Raw genomic sequence first — 26,848 nt, 5'->3', positions numbered from 1 at the left:
CTCTCTAGGTTCTTCAGCCAGGTTCTGTCTCTAGGTTCTGTGGCCAGTTTCTATCCAGGATCTTTTGCCATGTTCTCTCCAGCGAAGTTCTTCTGTCCCTGTGTTCTGTGTGGGTTCTGTGTCTAGGTTCTGTGTCTCTTGGTTCTGTCTTCTCAGTTCTGTCTTGTTACATCTGTATTTATACCAGTTGATTCAATCCTATCAATCTCTATTACAAAGGTTAGGGCGTTTCTTATCTCCATTCCAGGGAGTAAAGATTATGTAGCTTAAGCATGATTGTTCCTAGTTAAAGTGATTAATTACCCGCCTGGCACTTAGTTGAGGGTTTTATTCCCTCCCTAACTTCAGGGGAAAATCCCTACCTGGGGAAACAACCTTTCTCAGAGAGGAGACCTTGGTTAAAACACATAGTGCCAAGAAGGTGAGCAAACATTTTAAGAACAGTATGCCATATATGCCAGGTCCTTTGAAGCAAGGATGGACCGGCTCCCGGCAAACAGAAAGAGCAGATGGCCATCTGGGCGTTCCTTTTACTATACTAATACAATCCCCACCACAAGTTCTTTTGAAAAAACAAATTATTGGCTCCATTTTGATCACAATTATAAAACTACTTTTTCCATTGGAAGCTACAATTGCTTAAAATAGGAATAGGTAAAGACTACTTGGTAGACATTAAAATGTTATTATTATTAGAGTAAACCGTGTGCATGTTACAAAAGATCATTATGTTATAATTTATCTTTACAGATACTGCAAACAATTTGGTCCACCCTCCCCTTATTCCTTATACCGATTTCTATAATTCTACACTGGATCACATTGATCTCATGGAGGAATACCACACCTGGCAGAGCTTTGGAAACTCCCACAGGTACAGTCAGAAGCTCATTTGGCTACTCACCTAAATGAAATACTATTCAAAATAATGACTGGGTTTTAAGTTTGTGTAAATAAATTTAAATCTCCCCATACCTTTAGATATAAACTTACAAATGTAGTTTAATTATTCAGCCTTGAAATACTGTATTTGTGAAAGCATTTTCTTTTTCTGTTACATTTTGAATTCACATGCATGTTAATTTGTTTTTGGTTTGATTAATAACATCTTTTTAAGAAGGGAAAAGTACTATCTTAATATGCAATTTCTTGTAGCTTCTTATTCTATATGCTATTGTCTAGGACAGGGATTAAAAATGTTTTTCTGTAAAGTACTAGTACTAGATGGTAGATATTTTTTGCTCTTTGGGCTATACAACCTCTGGTCTGTTGCAGCACAAAAAGACAGCCTTAGACAATATGTAAATGAATGGGGGTGTCTGTGTCCTACAACACTTTATTCACAAGCACAGGCGATAGGCCATCTTTGTCCCATGGGCCATAGTGTCCCAGTGCCAGATCTAACACAGTGATCACACACATGTGCACGTACACTCATACATTCACTCCTTTTCTTCCTTACTCTGTAGGAAAAAATGGTTGACCTTTACATACAGTATTTAAAAAATGGATGTTGGAGAAAGGTCTTTACCACAAATGATTTATTACAATGGTATAATAGATTTTCAAAACACTTGACCAAATTCTTTAGTACACTGCCCCTATATCCACACTTACTATTTGAATTAAACCAGCAAGACGATCCCAAACAGTTTATTCCCAGACCAGGAGATGTCCTGGAGAGTTCATGGAGACTGACTAAGAGATATGGGATGGATGTAAGTAACCCCAAACCGCAGACTAGTTTATAAACTGGATTAAGCTTCCAGGGACCCTTTCTACAAGAATTGGCCTAAAACATAAAATGTCTCTCAGGACATATTTCAGTCCATATATGAACACTTGGAACTGAATAAGAATTCCATTTCTGGGGACCTCTGTCAGTGTGATGAATACTTTCTTGGGAAAGTTTATTTTACAAAGAAGCTTTTTTTCTCCCACTTTAATATAATTACAACATTGTAGACAAAACCACAAAACAACTCCAAGAGTTACTGTGTGTATTTTAGTGACAACTTTTAATATAGAGCACCTCTAACCACCGTACCACAGCATTGTACCAAGAATGAATTAGACTTTTATCCTATGGTCCCTCCAGCCCTTGGGAAGCCAGCCTGGACCTAGAGTGGGACCTGGAGCCCTAGGGCAAGTCACCGCTGGCCATGAGCAGCCTCAGCTGTTTATCTAGTATCTCATACACATAGTGTCATTCTTCTAAGTGCCAGGACTAGGGACACTCATTTCTTAATTTTTAGGTAGCACTTAGTGATTCAAAAATCATTACACATTAATACTGAACAACTCTTACTGTTTTTAACAATTCCGACCCAGGGGAAAGCTATTTCATTTTCAGTTCACACTAGTGCTACCTCCTGTGTCCCCATAGTGCCTTCATGGCACCTGGTGGTCACGGGTGCCTTGCCTGACTGCACTCGAATGGATTCCAATGAAAACTGATGGATGCATCGCAGCCACTTCTGATGGAGTCTAACTCCTGAAGTGTCAGTACTGCCATGCTAGTTCTCTCCAAATGCCTTTCTCTCTTTGTCTGTGGCTCTTTTACATAGCATAGAATGAGCTCTGACCCAGGAAAAAAAGTTGTTTTCATTACCTTTGATCATAATGTTGTACCTTTACAAACACACATCATTTCATATTACTGTATCATTAAGTGCAGTACTAACAGTAGCATACTTTTATTGGTCTTAAATTTATTACTCTGCTTGTTATTACTATAGTTATTACAAGATTTCCTCATTTCTGAAGCTCTCATTTCAGAAATATCCATTTAATAATGGATTTTTATATTACTTTCTGTACTTGAACTTTCTGTCCTAATCCTCCTCCATCAACACTCTGCCTCTTGGTTCTGGTGTTGGCCATATTTTTCACAGGTAATGATGTACAGGTGACTGTACATAAACTGGAATTACTATATAACAATGTTAGTAGTTAGCACATATCTCACTAGATGTAGCTTCCTCCAGAAAACAAAGGTACTGCACCCCTGGTAATGACACACACTTCACAGGGCTGTGGGGATTAAGAGAAATTATGTACTTGAGATCATTTTGTAAATGATAAGACATAATTCAAAAGTAATGTTATATTGTTAGAAGGGGTACCTTACATTCCTTCCCTTAGTATAATTTTGCTAAAAAATACACAATTTTGCTTTTTCTGTTTCCACTTGTTGGGCAGGTTTTCCTTCTGTCAGTACCCATTCGTTATTTCTATAGCTGCAAAAAAAATCATTATTCAGAGAGACTCAGAGCAGCAGATGATAAGCATCGCAAGGGTAAGCCAGCTACGTAAGCATATTTGTGCTGACTATAATCAATATAGTAAATAACTTAATACATCAAATGTCTTATGAATTGTTCTAGCATAATTAGGAAATGTTGAAAGTAAAATTCACATTATATTTCCCCAAAAAGTGTTTAAACCTGTTTATGATACAGGAAAAAGATACCCTTCACCAACTTCTGATTATGTTATAAATATAGCAGGAAGATTAAATGTGTCTCATAAATCCAAAGTACTGGGAACTTGTTGGACATTATTTTGTAGATACCATATTCAAGCTTCAGTAACGAGCAGAGAGCTCTGGTGAAAATTACAGTGAGGGCAAGGAGTGTCCGTATGAGCAAACCTCTAAAACGTTTTCTTGGTTTTATGAAAATCAAATAGAAACAACCATAAAATTGAAGATGTAATCAAGTGTCATCTTAGAAAACTGAGAAATATGTCCAAAGAAGGTAAAATATGTTGTATGGTTTCTTAGGAAACCAAATGCACAGAGGCCCATAGAAACTGGGGGAGCTGTCAAGTTGGCTTTAGTCGAGTTACGGAGCAGGACAGAGTTTATCTCTGTCCCGTCCTCATCACTCCCTACCACTTGTGTTTCAGCACAGCACAGTCAAGTTATATACTTTAGTGAGTAGGCATCAGATTAAGTGAGCTTTTTTTATTAGAGCTTTAGACTAGACACTTACATGCTCATATATTTTGAGTATCTGACTTTGGGACATGATTACTTACAACTTTAAAAATTAGAGGAAAGGTTGGTTGCAGTCTTTTTAAAATAAAAAGAGACACATAGAGTAAAAAAATAGTGGTTTCTTGTCTGAGAATACAAAAAGAATGCAAAAGCATAAATCACATTACTTCAAAATTGCATACAAAATAAGAATTGTTTATTCTTCAGTAATTCAGTTCCCAGAAGGTGAGTACTTTTTTCCTATCACAGAGCTGGACAAAAGATTTGAGGGACTGGTAACATCTCAAAGTCAGCTTACACCAAGTATGGGGATATTAGAAGAAATGTTATTAACTATGTGCAAGGGAGTTCCATAGCCACCCTACTCCCTTCCCCCGAAAAATTTCAATAGGTTTATTTAGCACCAGAATTCTTAATCTTGGGTAGATACTGGCTCAAAGATTAGTCTACGTAACTAGTCATTTTGACATTTTTTATTAGTTGCATTTAAGCAATTTCATGCAACTTTTTAGTATTTTGTTTTTACATTGGGCTATTTTTTTTATATTTGTAAGAAAAAAATCTAAAGAGCTAGAAGTTTATATAAGTTCCCCTGAGCAGTTTTCTGCTGTCACTCCCCATTTTAAGATAACAAATAACTTGTTCAGTGGAACTTTCCTTCCCAATGCAAGGAGAGTGGCGGCTGTAGATTGTCCCAGGCTGTCTTCCACACGGCATGGACACAAGTTATAGAGACGGAAGAGTCAAGTGGCATTGTCAGTTCTTATAGGTGTTTCCCAACATTTTTAACTTGTAAACTGCCATACCATTTGGAATTAATGATGTGAATATTTTGACGTGAGGACAGCCTTACAGGTAGTTACTGTAAACAAGAGTTTACTTACATGGTATAATCTAAAGTTGTAAAAGAGATTCCCAACCTAAAAATAACTACCCCCTTGGACTATATCTAAAATGTCACTACTGTTACTTCTTTCATTTGAAGCACTTTTTATTAAATACTAGAGGCCCGGTTCATGAAATTCATGCACTGGAGGGGGGTCCCTCAGCACGGCCTGTGCCCTCTCAAAGTCTGGGACCCCTCGCTCCTTACCGCCTGCCTGCTTGCTGCTCCTTACCGCTTGGCTCGCTGTTCCTTAGCGCTGCTGCAGAAGCAGGCGAGGTTCCCGCCACCGCTGTGAGCCTGGCTTCTGGCTAAGCAGTGCTCCCCCTGTGGGAGTGCACTGACCACCAGGGGGCAGCTTCTACATTGAGTGTCTGCTCCCTGGGGATCAGTGTGCATCATAGCGACCGGTCTGATTGTTCCACTGTAATGGTCATTTAAGCTTTTATTATACAGATGAATTCCTGATGGGAGGAATAGTCACTGAGCCTGGTCATGCTCAATTACCATCCTAGTATAAGTGTGGGGGGACATTTCCAGTATGATGGCTTCCCAGGAGGTATAGACTGGGAACAGAAGGTAGGAAAGGGTAGTTTGAGCATGAAAGGTGGGACCCAGAGAAGAGAAAAACTATTGAAAACCTTTAGAAATAGAAATTAGAGAAATGAAGAAGGGTCTGAATTAGAATGTTTTATTATAGTAACTACCAAATCATGACAGTAGGATTAATAATAGAGATTTGGGATATCAAAATTTTATGTACTAAAGCAAATTGCTGCATATGCCAGTATTTAAAATGTCTGAAATGACAATCTTTAATCTGTATAATAATTCATTTAGTTTGCTACCAAAGATGAGGTAATCTGAAAAAGATTTAGATAAATTAAGTATGCAAATATGTAGACTTTATATTAGAGGATATTTATATAGTCCTTATATTTTCTTTATTTTTTTTACATACTCATTGTTTATATTTTGAAAAAAAACAAAAAATAGGTATTTTTAATCACCCATGTTTTCATCACCCAGACATAACTTTTAACATTTTGATAAATGTTCTTTTGATATTTTTTATGTATATTATCTTTTAAGAGCAAGAGTTGTATCCACAATTTTGTTCCCTGATTTTTTTCAGTTGTGCCTTCCTTAAACATTTTCCATTTACATAGTTTTTATGACCATCATTTTTGATAGCTGTATTATATTCTATTAGATACAAATGTAGTATATTTCTAAAGTTTTGCTTTTATAGTAATGCTATGACCATCTCACTGTATGAAATATTTTCTGTTTTTAGAATTCCTAGAAGTAGAATTATTGGGACAAAGAATATGAACATTGTTAATGTTTCTGATAAATACTGACCAAACTACTTTCTAAAAGTAGACTAATTATGCTTTGAGAGTAATACAATATCTAAAAAACCTTAAGCCAAGTTTATCATCTAAGTATATGTTTCAAATGTTCCCACACCATGCTATGTACTTATTAAACAGAAAACCTTGCTATTTAAGAGATGAGACATGTGGAAACTAAAACACAGAACACTTTACTATAGAAGGTGAATTATTTTTGGTCCTCCATTTTGGATCCCCTTTGGTTACCATTGTTTCAAAGCAAAATAATAGAGCATTTTCATAAATCAAAATTTGTATAACTGAGTTTATGAAATTTATATGGGATATGGCATAGAGAATAATATCGTGATTTTTACTGAAGTTTAAATGTTTTAAGTGAAATTACAATTTAAGTAAAAGTGAAAATGTTTGCTTTCTTTTTCAACTAGCAAAGTCTGGTGGATAAAGTATCTCGAAGACAAAGACCTGATATGAATATGTTATTTCTAAATATGAAAGTAAGGAGGACACATCTGGTTAGCGATTCCCTTGATGAGGTATAGATCATTTATTCAAAAATGATATCCATTGATTAAAGCTTTAAGTACATTCTATAATTCTAAAATTTTAATAAACTGCCTTATTTCTTTATGCTAATAAGTGTGCTTCCTTATATTTTGATACCATAGTTAAAGTCAGTTCTGTATTCACAATTAAGCCCATTTTTATATATTTATTTATAGTTTGTTGTTAATTCCCCAGAAAGGAATTTTATATAGAACTGTATGACTATGTAACCTAGATTGTAGACCCACCTTTATTACTAGTTGGGTGTGTAACAAGTCATTTTAACTTTGCCAAGCCTCAAATTACTCATCTAATAAAATTAGGGGTCTAATCTACAAGGTATATTTGGTCAATTAAGGGTCAAGTCTACTTTGATTTTATGTACTATGTATTATAGAGCTTCATGCATGTACAATTCTTAGTCAGATCTGCATGGGGCTATTATAAGTTCAAGGCTGTTTTAGTTATGTAATTTTTAAAAGTTTAGTACTGAAGGCAAGTTAGAGAAAAGGAAATGAATTATTTTATATTGTAATCTGTTAAATTAGAATCTTGGAGACAATATGAACCTGGGATACAGTCAAGGTACCTGACCTCCTCTAATTCTGTTTCTTAATCTATACATCAAACTTAGTAATACCTAGTTCACAGTGTCTGACAGATTCATTGGATGGATGGATGGATGGATGGATGGATGGATGGATGGATGGATGGATGAGTAGATTAGTGGATGAGGGGGTGGATGGGAGAGTATTTTGGACACTGTAAATAAGATACTGACTACCTAACACATTTTCCAGATTTTAAAAAGTTAATTTCCTTTTTCTGCCATTTGTTCTCCTCTACTATATACTTTCTTCAAATAGTTAACCCGGAAAAGAGCAGACTTGAAAAAGAAGTTGAAAGTTACATTTGTAGGGGAAGCTGGTTTGGATATGGGTGGCTTGACTAAAGAATGGTTCCTTCTTCTAATTCGCCAAATTTTTCATCCAGATTATGGTGAGTATTTAATTTTTATGAATAGTATTTCTTTGTAATTATTAGATTCGATTAGGCCCTCTTATTTTTAATCTACCCTATGGTTTTACAGATTTTTTGTCAACCATAAATCTTGAATAATTTTTTAAGGACTATTATTTAAATTTTAAAAATTGACCAAGTTGATTATCAAAATGTTATTTTATTGGGGAATCCTACACAAAATGTATAGACTTGAAAGTATATATTTGCAAGGGAGCATCCACTTCCTTTCCAAATAAGCCAAATGCATGGGAATTTAATTTGTCATTGAAATAAAGAACATTTGAAATTTTAAAAAACTAGTTTGCTCTTCTAAACTCATATTTAAAGCCTCTCTCATTAAATAATGAGCCATTTTAATGAATAAGAATTCATTAATTTTTAAGACAGATATAATCATTTGAAATTTAAATTTGGGTTTATTTTACTTAGAGAAAACACCTACCTAATCATTATTTTTATTGTTTTTTTTTCAGAGTAGAGTTTTCAGTGTTTATTTTTCTTTATTTTGTATGTATTATATATATCTGATCTTTCTGGTAATGGGAATTAGAGATGACATGGATAAACTGAAATCTCTACATAATCCTCAAAATTAATTTTGATCATAACCAATAACTTATAAAACTAGAATTTTTATAAAGAAAATCAACTGATTTTCTGTCTTTTTACCCCATGTTTCAGAATACCAATGAACAGTAAAATGCTCCTGCATGCTCTCTGTACATAGATTTGATATATTTTAACATGAGAGATTGTTTGTAACAGAACTATTACTGAACTGGTTTGCTTCTAACAGATGAAATGTCATATATATTTTTACCACTTTGATTTTTAAATCAATCACACTAATGAAATCATGTTTCTTTTTTTCAGGCATGTTTACATATCACAAAGATTCACACTGCCATTGGTTTAGCAGCTTTAAGTGTGATAACTATTCTGAATTCCGATTGGTTGGAATTGTATCCTTTAAACTTTCCACTAGGAGGTGCTAGGAGACTAGAGATTTTTTTAAATTTTATCTGAATATTAAAAAACTGTTTTCAAGCATTTTACTCAAATTAAGCATGCTTGTCAAATTTACTAATAGATTTTCAATAATCTTTATTATTTGTAATATCACAGCTACACATCAGCAGATTTAATTGAAAGGAATGACTGAATTTTTATATTTTCCTGAAAACCTTATCTCCAAATAAAAATATTTTATATTTCATATATTATCTAATTTAGCAGAAAATTAAGACTTTTAAAAATCAAAGTATCTTCTATGCATGATTAGTTGTTTTTGTTCTAAGTACAAAGTGAAAAAACTAACAGAAAAATCATTTATTTCACTCAATTTACTAAATCAAAATTGTGGAAATTAAATCTGGGTCTTTAATCTGCCCCTCAAATCCTAAAGTATTAATAAAAATTGAAAATATTGGGGATATTTAAAGTATATGGCATTACTTTAAGTATTGTTAAAATTACATAAACCCCTGTACCATCCTCTGACCCCTATCAGGTGTACTACAGAAGGCACCTTGTATTGAGTGGAGACTGGACAAGATACCTTTCACATTAGCTTTTTTAATCTAAGAAGTATAATTGTGAAAGGATGGAAGAGTAAATAAATGAGCAAGCACTGGAGATACCTAGGTTGAAAGAGGAAAAATACTATCCTCCTTTAACAAGTTCACCATTTAAATGGGCAGATGACCACCATGCAAGATAGTCAGTTTCTCAGAGTCAAATGACCACTTGACATTAATGGCTAAGGAGTTCTGAGGAGAAAACGATTCAATATAGTCCTCCCACAGAAGGTAGACATTTAAAGACGGAGCCATTCTGATTCACACAGGTCTGTAAAAGAATAAGACACCCGTCAGCCTATAATCAAGAGGTCACGGTTGGATTCCCAGTCAGGGCATATGCCCAGGTTGTGGGCTTTGTCCCCAGTGGGGGGCGGGCAAGAAGCAGCCAATTAATGATTCTCTCTCATCACTGATGTTTCTCTCTCTCTCCTTCTCCCTTCCTTTCTAAAATCAATATATATATTTTAAAGACATACAGTGGAAGAATGCCTAGAACAAAAAGCTGTGTTACAGCACAGTGTGTAGGTCCAGTTGACTGAAGCAGAGGGCACATTGGGAGTTATACAAGACACCTTCAGGAGGAGAGTTAAGAAAGAGCTATCTTCCTCTCTTAAATCAATAAAAATATATTTTTTTAAAAAGAGCTATCTTATGGAGAGCTTTGAATATCTTTGTTGCATTTGTTGGAATAAATCCTGAGAGATGTATATGGAAATTGAGAAACTAGATGGAAAAAAGGTTCTAGAAACAAAGATACACATTGAAATGGTAAACTCAATATGCAGTTTTGTGTATACTGTCATGTCTAAAGGTCCAAGGTGCCAAGTTCCACAATATAGAACACTTAACAATTCTTAGACTTTTGTTTCTATTGTATTGTTTACAGTAATCATTTGTTAATGTTTCAACTTCACTGAAAACCTGAGTCATTGATGCTTCTCATTACACTATGAGCTATTTGGATTTCCTGATATATGTTTGTCACACTTTACATTCTCATCACAGCTTACATTTGAGTGATATTTTGACTTTCTAATATTTGTACTGCAGTATTAGATCTTACTGAGCTATCACATTTTTATAATAATGTTATACATAAAATCATTAATTTGCTTACTGTTTTCTTTTTTAATGTTTTTTTATAAATTGATTTTTTTAGAGATGGAGGAAGGGAAAGGGAGAGAGAGAGATGGAAACATCGATTGGCTGCCTCCTGCACGCCTTCCATTGGGGATTGAACTACAACCCAAGCCTGTGCCCTGAGCAGGAAACGAACCAGTGACCTCTTGGTGCATGGGTCAATGCTCTACCACTGAGCCACACCAGCCAGGCACTAATTGTTTTCTTTACAATAGATATTAGTTTCTATTCAGTCATTACCCAAAGGAGCATATTAAGCATATTTACTTATGTCGCATATTTCGAGTTAAACAATTACAGTAAGTTCTCACTTAACATTGTCAATAGGTTCTACAACTTTAAGTGAAATGACATATAACGAAACCTATTTTACCATAAGCTAATTGATATAAATAAGAGTTAAGTTCCTGCAGCATCTGGTCAGCATTACAATGAAACAATACTGAATGAAGCAATGTTATTCAAGGACCTGCCATAAACCTAAAATTATTATAGCCACCACATCTCATTGTTAATGTGTATTTATCTCACACAAAGATAATCTTTAGAAAATAAGACTGATGCCTCAAAAGCATGAAAACATATAGGAAAAATGTGAGACAATAGTGGATTGTGATCATGTAAGCGGTGGAGAGATCTACTGAAGGTGAGGAGAGCTAAAAATTGAGAACAGGCATAATGACTGAGAAAATGTAGTTAGTTCTAATACTTCATTTTTATTTATTTTATTTATTTATTTTTTTTGGTGGAGGGGACCGAGAGGAGAGGGAAGCGGCTGGGAGGTGGGAGCACGGGTCTAATACTTCATTTTTAAATATGTTATGGCTTTGGTGTTTACAGGCGAAACCTATAATAATAAAAATTTTTGAAGATTGCATGATGAGACATAACAATTTTTAAAAGTATGGTTGCTTATACCACAAGGGGCATTGGAACTAAGAGTAGGAACAGTGTAGTACAGTGTAGGGTTTTCAAACTCTGTAGCACATGACGCCTCATCCCCATTCCTGCTTCCACCAGAGCACATTGATTTAGTGCGAATGGAAGTTTCCTGCAGCAAATCCTGTAAGGCTACTTCCTCATCTGTTAAATATAATTAAAAGAACTTTTTAAAATGAAAAGTGCATAGAACTTGTCACTAGAGTGAATACTCAAAAATGTAACTACAGTAGTATTGTGGTTTTTGCCATTATTGCTATATCATAATTAAAGACATATATTACAACTTCTTTTCAATATCGGTCCCTTGCATACACTGCTCAGTCTCTGTTACTATGGTTACAAATAAAATAGCATATCCATTCCTTAAATTATTAACCTCATCCTGCCTTAGCAAATTGAAATACAGGCTGTCTTCCAATTTTTTAAAATTGTTTGCAGTAATTTGTCCAGCCCATATAAGATTTCCTTTTGAGCCTACAAAATGAATGACTTCCTTAATAACTTGATATAATAATCTTTATTTGATAGTTGAAATATGAAATTTGTTCTGAAACCCCTCTTTCAGAAAATGGATGTTACATTCTGCCATATAACTGATAAATTAAATACAGTTGGTCCAGAGGCTCAGTGGTTGAGCATTGACCTATGAACCAGGAAGTCACGGTTTGATTCCTGGTCAAGGTATATGCCCTGGTTGCGGGCTTGATCCCCAGTGGGGATTGTGCAGGAGGCAGCCGATCAATGATTCTCATCATTGATGTTTCTCTCTCTCTTTTCCTCTTCCTTCCTCTATGAAATCAATAAAAATATTTTTAAAATATAATTGGACAAAGTTTATATAGATATAACATCTGTAGCTTTTTAACTTTAACCCTTTGAGTAAACTCCAAGTATTAAAGGCCTTTCAGATATTACCATAGGAGAGTAATTGTCCTGTTAGCTTATCAACAGTGTGTATGTATGTCTCTGTGTGTGTACCCATATGTTTATTCAGCTCAGCTCTCTTTAGTCTGTATTTAATTTTAAAATAGATAAAATGGTTACCAAAATTAGTAGTGTGTTCAGTGAGTTCTATTAAATAAATTGCTGCTACTTATAAAATCACCATCTTTGTTTAAATTTAGAAAGTATTTCTTATATATTAATTTTTGGATATGTGTGAAACTGTTATCTGTTGTGATCTTAAATAAACTTTTCTAAAGAAATCATTAAATACTATCAACTAAATCCCTCCTTTTTACACGACTTGATAATCAAAGAATTATGTGGGGAAATGAAAGGAAAGGAAGTATGTGGGATTCATTAAAAAGTATTAAATCTGAAAGAAGTATACAAGAAATAGATTGATGCATAATTTAAAACTCACTTGCTGTCATGGATTTTATGTTAATACTTAACATTTAGTATGCATAGCTTATGGGACTAGCTGTTTATAACAGCATTACACTGGATATTCGTTTCCCCCCCTGCTGTTACAAGAAATTATTGAGCCCTCCCATCGTTCCTAGTGATCAAAATACACCAGTGGGCATCTGCAGTGTCACCACTGATGACTTAAGTCAAATTATGCCTGTAAGTATAAAGCTACTAGCATCATATCCCTTAATCCTAGCATCCTCTACCTGCACAGTCTTTCTCCTCCTAATGCTATTCTTATTTTTAAATATGGTTTCTCTCTACTTTGTAACCCATCTCCTTTTTTATCTGGATTTCTCCTTTCTTGTGGAGACACATTCACTTTGCAGCACTCTTCAGCTCTTATACCATAAACAGGCTTTGAAGTCAGAGATGCCAAGATTTGAGTCCAAGCTCTGCCACTTATTAGCTCTGTGAACTTAGCTAAGTTGTTTAAAGTTTCTGAGCTCTAGTTTCCTTATGTGAATGATACAGTAAAACTCATGTATTTGGGGATTACAGGAGATAAGAAAGCACTTAGTAATTGATTACTTCTATGGATCCTTATTAAGATGATACTGTGCAGTATCGTTAACAGTGTACGCAACAGCATCTCTTAAAACAACACAACATGAATTTCATGGGACTGTCTCATAATATTCCTCAGTCAAAATTTAGATTTCTGATCAAGTTTAATCTAAGGTGAAAATTTAGTAGAAAAATGGATAGTATGCACATCCTCCTGACAATCCCTTATATTTTTTACTGCTTGCAAAATAGAGCAGGCTCTGATGAAGAGATCTGCCTTCTGTAGTCTTCTCTGCAACATACTGTACTTAGCTGTGACCCTGGATGAGTCACTTAATTTTCTTTCCCATAAAACAATGGGAATAGACTAATCTCTGAGTTACCGTCTCATTTTAGTTTTTTGTGATTTTTATTTTTTTGCCCCACATAGTTTTTGCCAATTTTTTTACTGATAAATTTCCTAATTTTATTAGTGATTTTTGTCACTAAATTGCCCAATTCTATGATTAGAGCTATTTTAATTTGATTCATTTAGAGTTAGACCCAGCTCTTTTTTTTTTTTTTTTGAAAAAATGGGTATTTTATGAATGACTATGCCAATAAGTTGTTTTATATTATGGAGCTGAAGATTTCCCTGAGCCTATATTCTTTTATTAGCTCTTTAATAATGAATCCGGATGGTGGCTATGAGATCAACTATTGAAAAAACTGTTTCTGTACATGCATCAATAAAGATTGAAAGCAAACAGGAAAACTGCTGCTGTGTTAGGATGGTGGAATGTGGGTAATTTTAAAAGATGTTTTATAAATGGATTATTCATTTATTAATTTTAAAAAGCACCTATTAAAATTGGCACCTAATTTCCATTTCATAGATGGTAAAAATGTACCCTAAAATTTTTAACTGCTTTTTTATTCAATTCTTTATCATATGTATTTGTACACTGTTTTCAAGAAGAGGGAACAGGAAATTGAAGAGAAACACATAGTAGATATGCTTCTTAATATAAAGAAAACATCTGTGACTGTAGGACAAAAAGTAGAGAAAGTAATCAAAATATTCCTCAATGGAGACGTCAATATGGTGTTAATAAATGCGATAATTTTCCATGACCATGTTAATGAATACTCCACTGCTTCTCTGAGAGGTGAGCCATGACTTGGAGCAACAGAATTGTCCAGAAACAATAAGAAATCTTCCCAAAAATCTTGTGAAAATTACACTGGAGGGTTTATGTTGAAAACAGGAGAGGCAGCATAACCTAGAATTACTATGTGTACTATCTCTTTTGCTTTTGCTAAGTCACTCTCAAATATGCTGTATTAAATAAGACCAGGATATTCAAACTGTGCAAAAGCACTATTCTGTAACTTCACACAACTTTAATTATACGTTTACAAAAATCGTTTTGAAAGTTTAACTGAATGGGTAATACATATTTTAGAGCTAGCATATTACAGGTAAGGGTCTAAGACTGACAGTGTTGATGGACAGTTCTCAACAAAAATTAGGGTTTGAAAATGCAAAGTCTGGGGTAAAAAGGTCTACAGTCCTGAATGTAACAGATCTGAGTATATAACTTCATGACCTACTGACATTGTATTTTGTCATTAAAAATTTAATCTTTGAAAGATGATAAGTCCCTTCCCTTGGGTTCACCTGATTGTCCCTGGAGTTCTTAATAGAAATCATAAACTCGCCCTAACTTGTTTGGCTCAGAGGACAGAGTGTCAGCCTGCGGATTGAAGGGTCCCAGGTTTGATTCCGGTCAAGGGCATGAACCTTGGTTGCAGGCACATCCCCAATAGGAGGTGTGCAGGAGGCAGCTGATCAATGTTTCTCTCCCATCGATGGTTCTAACTCTCTAGCCCTCTCCCTTCCTCTCTGTAAAAAAAATCAATAAAATATATATTTTTAAAAATCACAAATATCCCAATTATAATTTTCAGCACCCTTAATTTTTATTAATAATTGCAATCTATGCCTATCTATATTTTCTATAAAATTTTCTGTTTTTAATGGATGGAAAACTTATTATTTATGTAATCTCTTAATAATTTAAAATAAAGTAAAACTTTTTTCATAAAACCTAATTTTTTAAAAATATTTGGTTACTTTTTACGTTTGTTTAAATCTTTGCTCCTTGGTAGCATGAGTTGTAACCTAATTCAGGAAAATGTTTTTTCCAGTGTTCTCAACTTCTTGGATAAAAGAAAGGCATTGTAACTGAAATATAGACCCCACTTACATGCATGAACGCTGTGTTTTTGTGTTTTAAAGATGTATCCTGAAACATCAGCATTATTTTTAAGAATGTAAGTTGAAAATGAGAAATACTGCAAACTTATAAATAGTAAGTTGCAGATAGCAGTGAATCATGATGAGAACTATGCTCTTAGCTTGCTGCATAAGAACAGTATGAACTGGATAGTTACCTCCTATATGACCTTTTCCATTGAAAAGGTAGATGGTAGAAATCATTAACAAATATTTTGTGCTCTGGAAAATACATCTCAAATATTATCTTTATTTCAAAATCTGAAAGTTTGTCTGCTCTATCTCACATGTAGGTGAGTTGTACATCTGCTTTTAGGAAAAATCATTTGGTTTAAAACCACAGATAATAGATTTCTTTTTATAGGAGCTGGCCCATGGATTAAGTGAACTCCTGTCATATGAAGGCAATGTTGAGGAAGATTTCTACTCAACATTCCAGGTACAAATAGCTTTCTGTTAATCATCTATTTCATATATGAAAAATTCCATTTGTTATGAAACACCCATTATTAGAAAAGATGAACAGGATTAGTCAAGACATACCAATAATATCCCCTATCACAGAGGATCTTAACCTGATGAAGTAGACAACGAAGACACAGGTGAACGAACAGTGAAGAAAGTGCTTAAAGAAATTCACCAAAACTCATTTCCACTCGGGAGCCTACCAATAATTGGGAAATGGAAATTAAAGTAATCCACATAGCTCCAAAACACCTAAATGGCCACAGGTGTTTTGTGAATATCAGTAAAGTGTTTAACATTCAACAGAGAGGGTTAAGTTAAAGACCTACTTTTTTACCTTGCAATGCATGTGACTTGTACTAAGATGGAGAAAAACTGCTTTTTAAAATTTACAAAGCTGTTCACTAAAGCCTGTTATCATATCAACCATATCAATAAATATCTTGTGCTGGAATCTCCCATCAGGTTTTTCAGGAAGAATTTGGAATAATTAAGTCCTATAATTTAAAGCCAGGTGGTGAAAAAATTCCAGTTACCAATCAAAATAGGAAAGGTAAGTTAGACACCATTTCTTAATTCAAATGCATTCGTGTTTACCTTTTACTTTTACTATGTAACAGATGGAAAATTGCTTTTCAGAATATGTACAGCTTTATATTGACTTTCTTCTCAACAAATCCATCTATAAGCAGTTTGCTGCATTTTATTATGGATTTCATAGTGTGTGTGCTTCAAATGCCCTTATGGTGAGTTTAAATCTTTAAATTATGCTTTCAGTTAGGTTTTATAATGTGATAATAACTGACAAATAATTCCTTAAGTATTTTAGTAGATAAGCTTTTAAAATAGAAAACGTTTTCTACTTTTTAAAGGTAGAGCTAGAAAAAAAATACTTCTCCCATTTCAGCCTTAACTCTGAAGAGAAACAGACCAGTCCGCTCCGCTTTTCTCCCCTGTGCTATGTCTTATGCTGTGTCCTTTAGGGCTTTAAGAAATCCCCCAAGTGGGTGAAGAAATCCTGTGGGCTCAAGGTCTAAATACTGAGGGGCAAAGCACAGAAAACAGTTAACACATAAGCTCAGGGGCAAAAGCCACCTCTTATTGACTAAAGAACATATTTAGAACTGCTTCCTGCTGCTTCCAGAATCCCTTGACAACTCTGAGTTGCCTTTTACCCAGAAAAAGTAGTTTGTCTCCAGGGTCATGATGGACTCTGACTGGTTTGCCTTATCTGAGGCATGTGAACATGGGGCAGCCTCTTTCTAGAACTCCATGTTGAAAATATAAGATAAAAGCACAGTTTTCTAAAGAACTGGTGCTCTTCACCCCAGCTACCCAGGGCAAACTCTGTCACGCCACTTTTATTTCCCCGCAGGTTTATTATGAGAGTTTGGAGTTAGGTCTTTCATTTGAATTGCTTTTCATTGGAGAGAGCTAGTTTCAGAGTAACCTTTGACACGTGTGTGTTGTTGAAAGGACCTTTGAAAATGGAGCACTGAGTTTTGTCTGTGACACACTGGTAATTGTGGGGGTGGAGGGAGGGGAAAAGGAATTAAATGGCATAGCATGGTTTTTCTTTTCCAGTTTTAATCTCTTTAAGTGGAAGACAACATATGTAGGTAAAGAAAACCAGTGAGTAACACAAGCAGACTTTATGTAACCAAGTACCTAAACTCTAGAGTGCACACATCCTGTGCATTACTGGAAGGGATATGGAGGTATTGGAAGGAGGCAGGCAGATCAGTAGAGGCTGAGACAGTTTCAAGCTGGGTTCGGGGAAAGAACTGTAATTTGAATTCATGTTTAGTCATCTGCTTGTTTTTCGGGCAAACTGCAATTAATGTTTGCAAAAGGGAGAGAGAGAGCCCTAGTAGTTTGACAAGATTTATGAAACTTTTAAAAGCAAAAATATCTTACCTCAGTAGGAAAAATATAAATGGAGATTTTTTTTTAATGATTTGATTTACTGCAAGAGAAGTCACAATTTTTGTAGTTTGATTCAGTGAAAATAGTTCCAATTTCACTTTTTTAAATTATGTTTTATTATCATTTTTGGTAAATAATTATTGGCAGCTGCTTCGCCCAGAAGAGGTTGAGATCCTGGTGTGTGGAAGCCCTGAACTGGACATGCATGCTCTGCAAAGAAGTACTCAGTATGACGGCTACGCGAAAACTGACTCGACTATAAGGTGAGCACTTCATACTTCTGATAGCGAGGTCACAGAAGAGGGGATGAAAGACAAAGTGGTTTCGTTTATTTGTTTAACTGACAATCTTCAGGATCAAGTCAGTCAGCTGAACTATTGTGGAGTTCCACACCGCCTTATTTAATTTCTAAGCAGAGAGTGATATAAATAAGTTTCTACAAAAGTATAGAAATTTTACTTTTCAAAAAATGACTTTGGTTCTAGAATTTCAGGGATGCTACACATCTAGGATTTTAATAGCAAATGTGTTGGAAAAAATAAGAAAAATTATGTGGGAGAAAATTGGCTGTTGTCCTATCCACTGTTGGGCCACTTTTATAATTTTATAAAAATGTATATTTATAATAAAGTTAGTCAAAAACCTAATTCATATATAGAAGCTTGTCGTTCCTTAATTTCACAGCAAGAGTACTATGTATGCTTAGGGAAGTTTTATTTCCTTAGAGCTTACTTTTATGTTACTTTATTCCAGAAATTTTCAACCTTTTCTAGTTACTAAAATTCTGCAGCACACCATAAAATATATTTTTTGCTGATCTGACAAAAAAATAGGTATAATTTTGACTCATTCATACTGGATAGCTATTGTGTTGGCTGTTGTCATTTTTTTATTTGACAGTCTAAGGGAAAAGAGTTCATGCCCTAGCTGAATAAGTATTGCATATTTTAAAAATTCTTGCGGCATATTGGTTGCAAAATTGCTGCTTTCTTCTGATCCTCAAGACATTCATATAAATTTACTTTGGTGTTCTCCAGATACTTTTGGGATGTTGTGCTTGGATTTCCTCTTGATCTTCAAAAGAAGTTGCTACATTTTACTACAGGAAGTGACAGAGTACCTGTAGGAGGAATGGCTGATTTGAATTTTAAAATCTCAAAGAACGAAACTTCTACTAATTGGTAAAATTTCCAGATTAAAATTTTATTTTTAATCTATAAGTTTTGCTACTAATATGTTTATAATTAGAGGATTCTTTCATAGAAAAATCTTGGGAGTAAACATGGCCTTTAAATGCGAGAGACTGTGGCTTCAGGTCCTCTAATTTTCAGACATACCAATACTAACTGTTAATAACCCCTTTCCATTAACTTTTTGCTTTGCTAAATCTGCTGCTTTGTGGTCTCTTTTAGAACTAGCTTGCTTTTAGTAGTATACTGCCTAATCCTCATTTTTATTTAAAGGTGTTTTTTATTAAAAATACTAAGGTGGGGGTTTGGCTATTATTATCAGTACTAGAGATCCTCTAGTACTAGAAGTACCTCTAGTACTAATCCTCTTTTTTTTTTTTTTTAGTCTAATGCTCTTTGCATATGAAAGTGATGACAATAATGATGGCTTTATTTTCTAATAATGTTGATGAATTAATGTTGATCTACTTATTTTCCTAACCTTATACTAGCAATTTCTAAAGCTGATTTGCGTAGACAGTACTTTGATTATAATCATTTTTCCTGCTGCCCCATATGTTTCCTGAATTCTGTCAGTTCTTTTCATTCTTGAACTGGATTTTGTCCTTTCCCACTGCTATCACTGACAAATATTCTGATGGTGTGGAGTTCATAGAGACTGAAGGAAAGAGTCTAAGAAATCTGTAGAAATCTTGAAGAAAGATGACAATGTCATCAGATAGAGGCTGGGGGAGCTGATCACAAGGAGTCAGAGGATGAATATTGCATGTGCATTGAGGACAGCAGCAATAAAAGTGTGGGTAGCAAGTGTCTCAAAAATGTTGTTTCTTGTTACAATCAAGATTGAAATAATAGTAATAGTCATACTATCTACTATTCTGCTAGGTGTTTTAATAGATAGCTCTTTTAATCTTTTAAACAACCTAGATGGATAGTTTACCAAATCATGGTGATGAGGAAACTGAGATTTGGAAACATGAAGCCATTTGAACAAATGAACAGCTAGTAAGTGAGGGAGACAGTATTCAAATTCAGATTCGTCTGAATCCAAAAATAATGCCTCCAGAATGAAAGTCTGATGAGAGCAGAGACACAGACTATCTTGTCTGTAAACCTAGCCCCATTTCTGGAAGGGTGCCTAACTCATAGTGGGTCCTTCATAAGTCTTTGTTCACTAAAGGAAAGAACGAGTCATCTCTTGGGAAAGTAAAAGAGATATGAATGGTATTATGAAAGGTGCTCAGCAGTCATTCTGTGTGTGTTTTAGTATCTTTAAAAAATTTTTCTTTCCCTAGGTTGCCTGTGGCTCACACCTGCTTCAATCAACTTTGCCTTCCTCCCTACAAGAGCAAAAAGGACCTGAAACAGAAATTGATCATTGGAATTTCTAATTCAGAAGGTTTTGGACTTGAGTAACCTAGAAGACTTGAAACATATTTTATATGTAGCATTCACTTCCCTCTTATTGTGCCTTTAACCTTTTTATGTTTTCATCTCAAAACACCTTGACAAAGATCACCAACTTTAAAATACTGATTTTTTTAAAAAAATCAAATATGAGTATGTTAGTGGAGGCATGATTCTCTAAAAACACAGACCTTGATTGAGTGGGGAAAAGAGCAGATGGCAGAGACAGGTGGGTTCAGTCATTCTTTTTTATAGCACTTTATCACTCTCCATAACGTAGTTTGTCGCAAGTGTTCCACTGGGGAGCAACGTGCCGTAAAGAAAGCACCAATGGGAGGGCGCAGTGGAACCTAGTGGCAGATTGTATGCTGCAGGACACAGTAGCAACACAGACAGCTGCATTATCATTCATGTAAGGCATGTAGCCATATTTTCATATAGAGGTAAACAACAGTATAACTGCAAATGCAATCTACAGGGTTTTTTGATATACTGGCTTTCATCCTAATAAGATTCAACTGTTGCTGAAAAGCATGTAAATAATTCCATAATAGCCTGAGAACAATGGGATTTTGATAGTGCCATTTATTGCTAAAGATTTATTTTTACAAAGTAAATTCAGGGTTTTAGATGTGTATACAGCTTTTACAAATCAATAAAGATGATTGTACAAGAGTGTAACTATTTTCAGATTAATTGGATTCAGGTTATATTCTTTTAAGTATTGTTAGTCTGCATGCACACTGGCACTACTTTAAATATAATGTAATATTTGTATAATGATCATTTCTTCTTAAGGGTTGGGATATTAGAACAGAAATCAGATAACTAATCATTGATAAATTAAGTCAATTATAAGCACAAAAGAAAATAACTGTTTTATATATACTTTGATTGATGTACAAGGCTTATTTCTAATATTTTTTGATCACCAGTTGTACTGCAAAACTAATTTTTAGAAAACCTTAGGATAAAATATTTGACAAAAGTGAATACAATAATAACATTTGTGTTAAAATTATGTACTTGGTGTAAAAAATCAAGTTCAACATTTTGACCCAAATGTTTTGTTTTTCACTGGATTCTGAATATAGGAAATTCAAAAGTACCCTTTTTGGAGTTTCTAATAAAGTAGCATGTAAAAAGAAACTGTATTTTAAGTCAGACAGTAAATGGTTTTCTTAATTTACAGCAAATGAAGCAGTTTTATTAGCATGCTACAAATATTTCCTAATCAAGACTTCTCTATTATTCTTTGTTAGTTTTATTTCAGAAAACTCTGAAGATATATTTGCAATAATAATGAAGCCAGCATTTAGTACCAGCATCTAGTTCTTCCCACAATTTTTTCTGAGCTACATTATTCTCTTACTGCTATGCTTCCTGCACCCAACCAGCAGAATTCTTTTAGGGTGGAGGAACTAATCAGCTTGTTTTCCTGCAGTTTTGAAGCCAACCCATGAATCTTTAAGGAAAAGGAGTTGCTACTTGGTTTACCATTCTCTTTGAAACAGACGTGACTCTGCTTTTTCATTTGGATATACTATTTAAAGGATTTTCTTAAAAATCTTGGAAAGCCTAAGAGAGTTAAAGGCATGTTGGTTTCATTTTGTTTGTTGTGTTTTTAATCCATATGCAAATAAAACTGCTTCTTTCGTAAGCTGCTTGAACTAGAAAGTAAGATGTTTAATGTAGGTTACTACTTACTAATAAGCACAAAAGAATCATGTATAAGAAACCAGACTTAAGTGTTTTAAATAAAATGTAAACAAAGTTTTTATTTGGTAGTGATGGAAAATTGTACTGGCTTGGTCTGCATGTTTAGTGATGTGCTTGTTTATTGATAGTTATGTCACTTTTAAATAAGAAGTACACAAGCAAGCCAGACTTTTAAATGACAAAGTCCATAAATAACTGGAAAATTTTTGTTGTCTGTTGTCTAGTTAAAATGCATAACCATGTATCACTTAATTGCACATTGCCTTTATTTATTTATGCTGTTTTTGGTTTACAGTGTAATAATACCTCATTTTTTTAAAAAAAATACCACTACTGTTATATTTCATTAATTTAAACAGCTAAAAATTCATATAGTTGCTTTTTTTATACACTCTGTTAATGAATTCTTGATTTTTGTATCTGCCACAGTAACTTAAAGCATTACAATATTTACAAAATGTCCTGTCCTTTTGTAATCTTTGCTTAGTCATATTTTTGTCTCTATGATCAGAAGTTTTTAACGGTTCCTGTTTTTTGTACAAATCTGTACTGTATGAAGTTAACTTCTGAATAAAAATTTTCAAATATTAAAGTTATACAACCAATCAAATTTCAGTTTATTTTTTAAATATTAGGCAATTAATTAAAACCATAAGTTTAAAATATCTAATAAATGCAAATTATTCTCTTCATTATACTGTCTCTTAAACTGCTACTTAGGAAAACTGCTAATATAGATAGCTTCAAAATGTGTGTTGTCATTGACCCCAAATATAAACAATTCTTTAACATTATTTTTATTCTGAAACAATGTATATCCTGTGTCTGGATGGTCACACTGATATTCCACCAAATAAATAATGCCATGGAGGCAACCCAGAAATTAACTACCCCCAGAAATTAACTAAGTATGACATTCTAGTAGCAACTTCAGAGCTTAAGTATTTCTCCCCAAAAATGTTTCCCCCCCCCCTTTTTTTACTTGCCCACATTTCCTATGCTTAAGAAAAAAGAGAGGAGAGCGTGAGAATGCAGGAGAGAATGTCATTAGTGGAAAAAGATAGGTAGCTGTATGGAAGACTAGGGTGGGTTTCCACAAGGGAAAGTGCAAGATCAATTTACCCAAATGGCCACACAGGCTTGTAGTCCAATGTAGTGGTTAAGAATTGAGCTTTGGCCTTAGCTGGTTTGGCTCAGTGGATAGAGCATCAGCCTGCAGACTGAAGGGTCCCAGGTTCAATTCCAGTCAAGGGCACATGCCCGGGTTGTGGGTTCCATTCTCAGTAGGGGACGTGTAAGAGACAGCCAATTAATGATTCTCTCTCATCATTGATTTTTCTATCTCCCTCTCCCTCTCTGAATTCAATAAAAATATATTTAAAAATAAAAGAATTGAGCTTTGGAGCCAGACTGCCTGGGCTTGGGTCTACTGTTTCCTTGGGCAAGTTACTACTTAATCTCCCTGTGCCTCAATTATCAAATGAAAATAATGTGTAAAATGGAATAAACCTACCTATTTCATTTAAAGGGTTAGGAGGGTTAAATGAGCATGTGAAAAGCCCTTACACAATGCTTGGTGTAAAGTAAGTAATAAAATGTGATACATGAGGAATCATGGTGCTAATGTGATACCATCTCACAACCACTGCTTCTGGGGCCTTCTGGGGGTTTTGACTATCAGATATTGGGTGCAACTACAGATAACAACCAAAGTGCTTTTGAGGCATTAAAATTGTTAGAATATTTCTGACTCTAAACCAGCCGTGGGCAAACTACGGCCCACGGGCTGGATCCGGCCCGTTTGAAATGAATAAAACTATTGAAAAAAAAAGACCATACCCTTTTATGTAATGATGTTTACTTTGAATTTATTAGTTCACACAAACACTTCATCCATGCTTTTGTTCCGGCCCTCCGGTCCAGTTTAAGAACCCATTGTGGCCCTCGAGTCAAAAAGTTTGCCCACCCCTGCTCTAAACAGTGCTTTAGAATTTATCCTTATAGATGTGTCACTATGCAAGGGTTTTTAATACTATTTTACAGATTGTGTAACAAGATGTAATTTTAAAATTCAAAAATAAATGAGTTTATTTTTAATGAAACATTTCAAATGTAGAGAAAATTTTCAGAGTAACAATAAAACCATAGTCCCACTTTCAGAGCTAACAAATGTTAACATTTTGCAAGATTTTTTAAAAATAAAATATGACAGATGGAGTAGAAGCCCCTTTCTCTGTGCTTCTCAGTCCCAATATATTTTCTCTCTTTTCCCCATTAAACTGCATTTGGTGTGATTACCAATGTCTCTGTAAACACCACACAGTATCATTATAGTTGTATATCTAATATCATACTCTACAAACTTTTTATACTCAATATTATCTTTTCTAGATTTATCCCTGATTATACAGTTAGATATAATTTCCCCATTTTAATGGCAGAATAGAATCCTATTAAATGAATATACCAGTTTGTTGAATCATCCCACTGAGGATTCATTATGGTTCTTGTATTTGTATCTCTTAATTCTAGACAATTCTTCAGCCATTTTTTTCTTTGAATATTGCTTTTCCCTGTTCTCCCTAATCTCCTGTTAAACATATGTTGGACCACCTCATCAACCATTCCATCTCTATGCCTAATCTGTTGATTAACACAGAGTGGTTGTTTTGTTTTGCTTTGTTTTTCAGTGGCTGTATTTTTCATGTCTAGAAATTCTTTTGGTTCCTTTTCAAGTCCACCTGCTCTTTTTTCATACTATTCTTTCCTATCGTTTTCTTCTTTAATATTTCCAGCCTGCTTGTTTGATACTCTTGGATTGTTCTACTCTCTTCAGTTCTTGACATACTAATTCTTTATACCTTCATCTACTGCCTCTCATAGTGATTTGTTTTCTTAAGTATTTGTAATTTTGTATTTTTCCTTTTTTAATTTTGTGTCCTGAATAGTAGAAATGCCTTACCAGAGTTTCATGTTGTTCTCAACCAAGGCCTTATGGTTTCCCACACCAATTTTGATGTTCACGTCTTGGATTAGGGTCCCTTTTCTATTTCTGTAACTTTGTGACCCCTCAAATATAGTGGCACAGGTTAGGGCTTATGAGTAGGGTTTTTCTATCCCCCTTTCATAGACATAACAATCCTTTTAAACTCTTGCTTTAAGCAGTGGGATCAGTTTTGGCTCCTCACCTTGAATTAGGCCTAAGGTATGGCTGTTGAACTCATGTGGGCATTAAAATCCGTTAGAGGGTTCATCACCCTCATAAACCACCTAATCCTGCTTACTACTTTTGGTTTTTTATTTCTTCCTCATTTCCCTTATATGATGACTTCCCTTCCTTTTGATCTTGGCCATTTACATTTTAAGATTTTTGTAGAGATATGTTGTCTAAAATTTATAAAAGTTAATAGTGAACGGCCTCTTCCATTTCAGCACAGCCTGTACAAGCATGCCCTTGATTCTTTCCCTCAAACCTATATAATAAAGAGCTAATATGCTAATTAGACCGAACAGCCAAACAACCTTCGGGACGACCTTCCAGATGAAGCCAAGGCTGTAAGGGCCGGCCAAGGCTGCGAGGGCTGTGCCCCTTGCACGCATTTCATGCATCGGACCTCTAATCCAATGTATAAAACTTTTGAGCACATTGTTCTCTGTAGATTATTTGCACCAGTGTTCACTAATTTGTTAATTTAACATTTGTTTATTGAGTTCCTATTATATATTTTAAAATATATTTTTATTGATTTCAGAAAGGAGAGGGAGGGAGAGAGAGAGAGAAACATCAGTGAGAGAGAATCATTGATTGGCTGCTTCCTGCACACCCCACACTGCCCTGACCAGAAATTGAGTCATGACCTCCTGGTTAATAGGTCGATGCTCAACCTCCTGGTTCATAGGTCAATGCTGAGCAACGCTAGCTGGGCTGAGTTCCTATTATATTATAAACTGGGGGCTGATCTTCAGCTCCATACATCACTTGCTTATTCTTTACAGATGTAAGAAGCAGTTATAATGCTGAATACCTATGTTATGAAGCACTAAAATGTGTACCACAGCAAGAAAATATCCCCAGGATTTCCATGACAATTATACAACTCAATGTTTTCATGCCATTTAGATATTACAACTCTGAATGCATGGGTATGCACAGAATAGGAGCATTAGTCACCACTGAGTTAAGCTGCCAGATTTGTCTGCAACCTGACTTAACTTTTCCTATGTGCACACAAACGAATTACAATGAAACCAGAATTATTTCAGTAGGGTTTCTCAAGAAGCACAATCTTGTGCTGTGTTACCACTTGTATATAGGCCACCTTTCCTTATAAGACTCAATATGCCTTCCTTACTTGTCTGTTTCTGTCATTGTTAATCTTACTCTCCTGATTTGCTTGGCTTGTAAACATGAATCTTATTTTTACTTTTTCTTCTCTTCAATGTCATGTTAGCAAAAGCTTCATCTTTA

General features: G+C 34.6%; 1 protein-coding gene across 2 annotated transcripts in view; it reads left to right on the top strand.

Annotated features, from left to right (window-relative positions):
- HECTD2 (HECT domain E3 ubiquitin protein ligase 2) overlaps window positions 1–22,978 on the top strand; it is a 65,275-nt gene extending 42,297 nt beyond the window's left edge. For both annotated transcript variants that reach the window (XM_036336628.1, XM_036336627.1), the window contains exons 10-21: window positions 751–874; window positions 3,202–3,298; window positions 6,670–6,777; window positions 7,654–7,786; window positions 8,684–8,772; window positions 12,886–13,044; window positions 16,038–16,112; window positions 16,604–16,691; window positions 16,778–16,884; window positions 18,212–18,327; window positions 19,102–19,245; window positions 20,550–22,978. In XM_036336628.1, coding sequence (XP_036192521.1) covers window positions 751–874; window positions 3,202–3,298; window positions 6,670–6,777; window positions 7,654–7,786; window positions 8,684–8,772; window positions 12,886–13,044; window positions 16,038–16,112; window positions 16,604–16,691; window positions 16,778–16,884; window positions 18,212–18,327; window positions 19,102–19,245; window positions 20,550–20,670 — 1,361 coding nt within the window. In that variant the 3' untranslated portion in view covers window positions 20,671–22,978. The remainder of the gene's footprint in view (window positions 1–750; window positions 875–3,201; window positions 3,299–6,669; window positions 6,778–7,653; window positions 7,787–8,683; window positions 8,773–12,885; window positions 13,045–16,037; window positions 16,113–16,603; window positions 16,692–16,777; window positions 16,885–18,211; window positions 18,328–19,101; window positions 19,246–20,549) is intronic.
- The last annotated feature ends 3,870 nt before the right edge of the window (window positions 22,979–26,848 follow it).

Source organism: Myotis myotis, unplaced genomic scaffold (genome assembly GCF_014108235.1).
Source record: "Myotis myotis isolate mMyoMyo1 unplaced genomic scaffold, mMyoMyo1.p scaffold_m19_p_15, whole genome shotgun sequence".
Classification (NCBI taxonomy): Eukaryota; Metazoa; Chordata; class Mammalia; order Chiroptera; family Vespertilionidae; genus Myotis; species Myotis myotis.
Note: the sequence above shows the minus strand (reverse complement) of the source record. Positions and strands in the feature narration are given on the sequence as shown.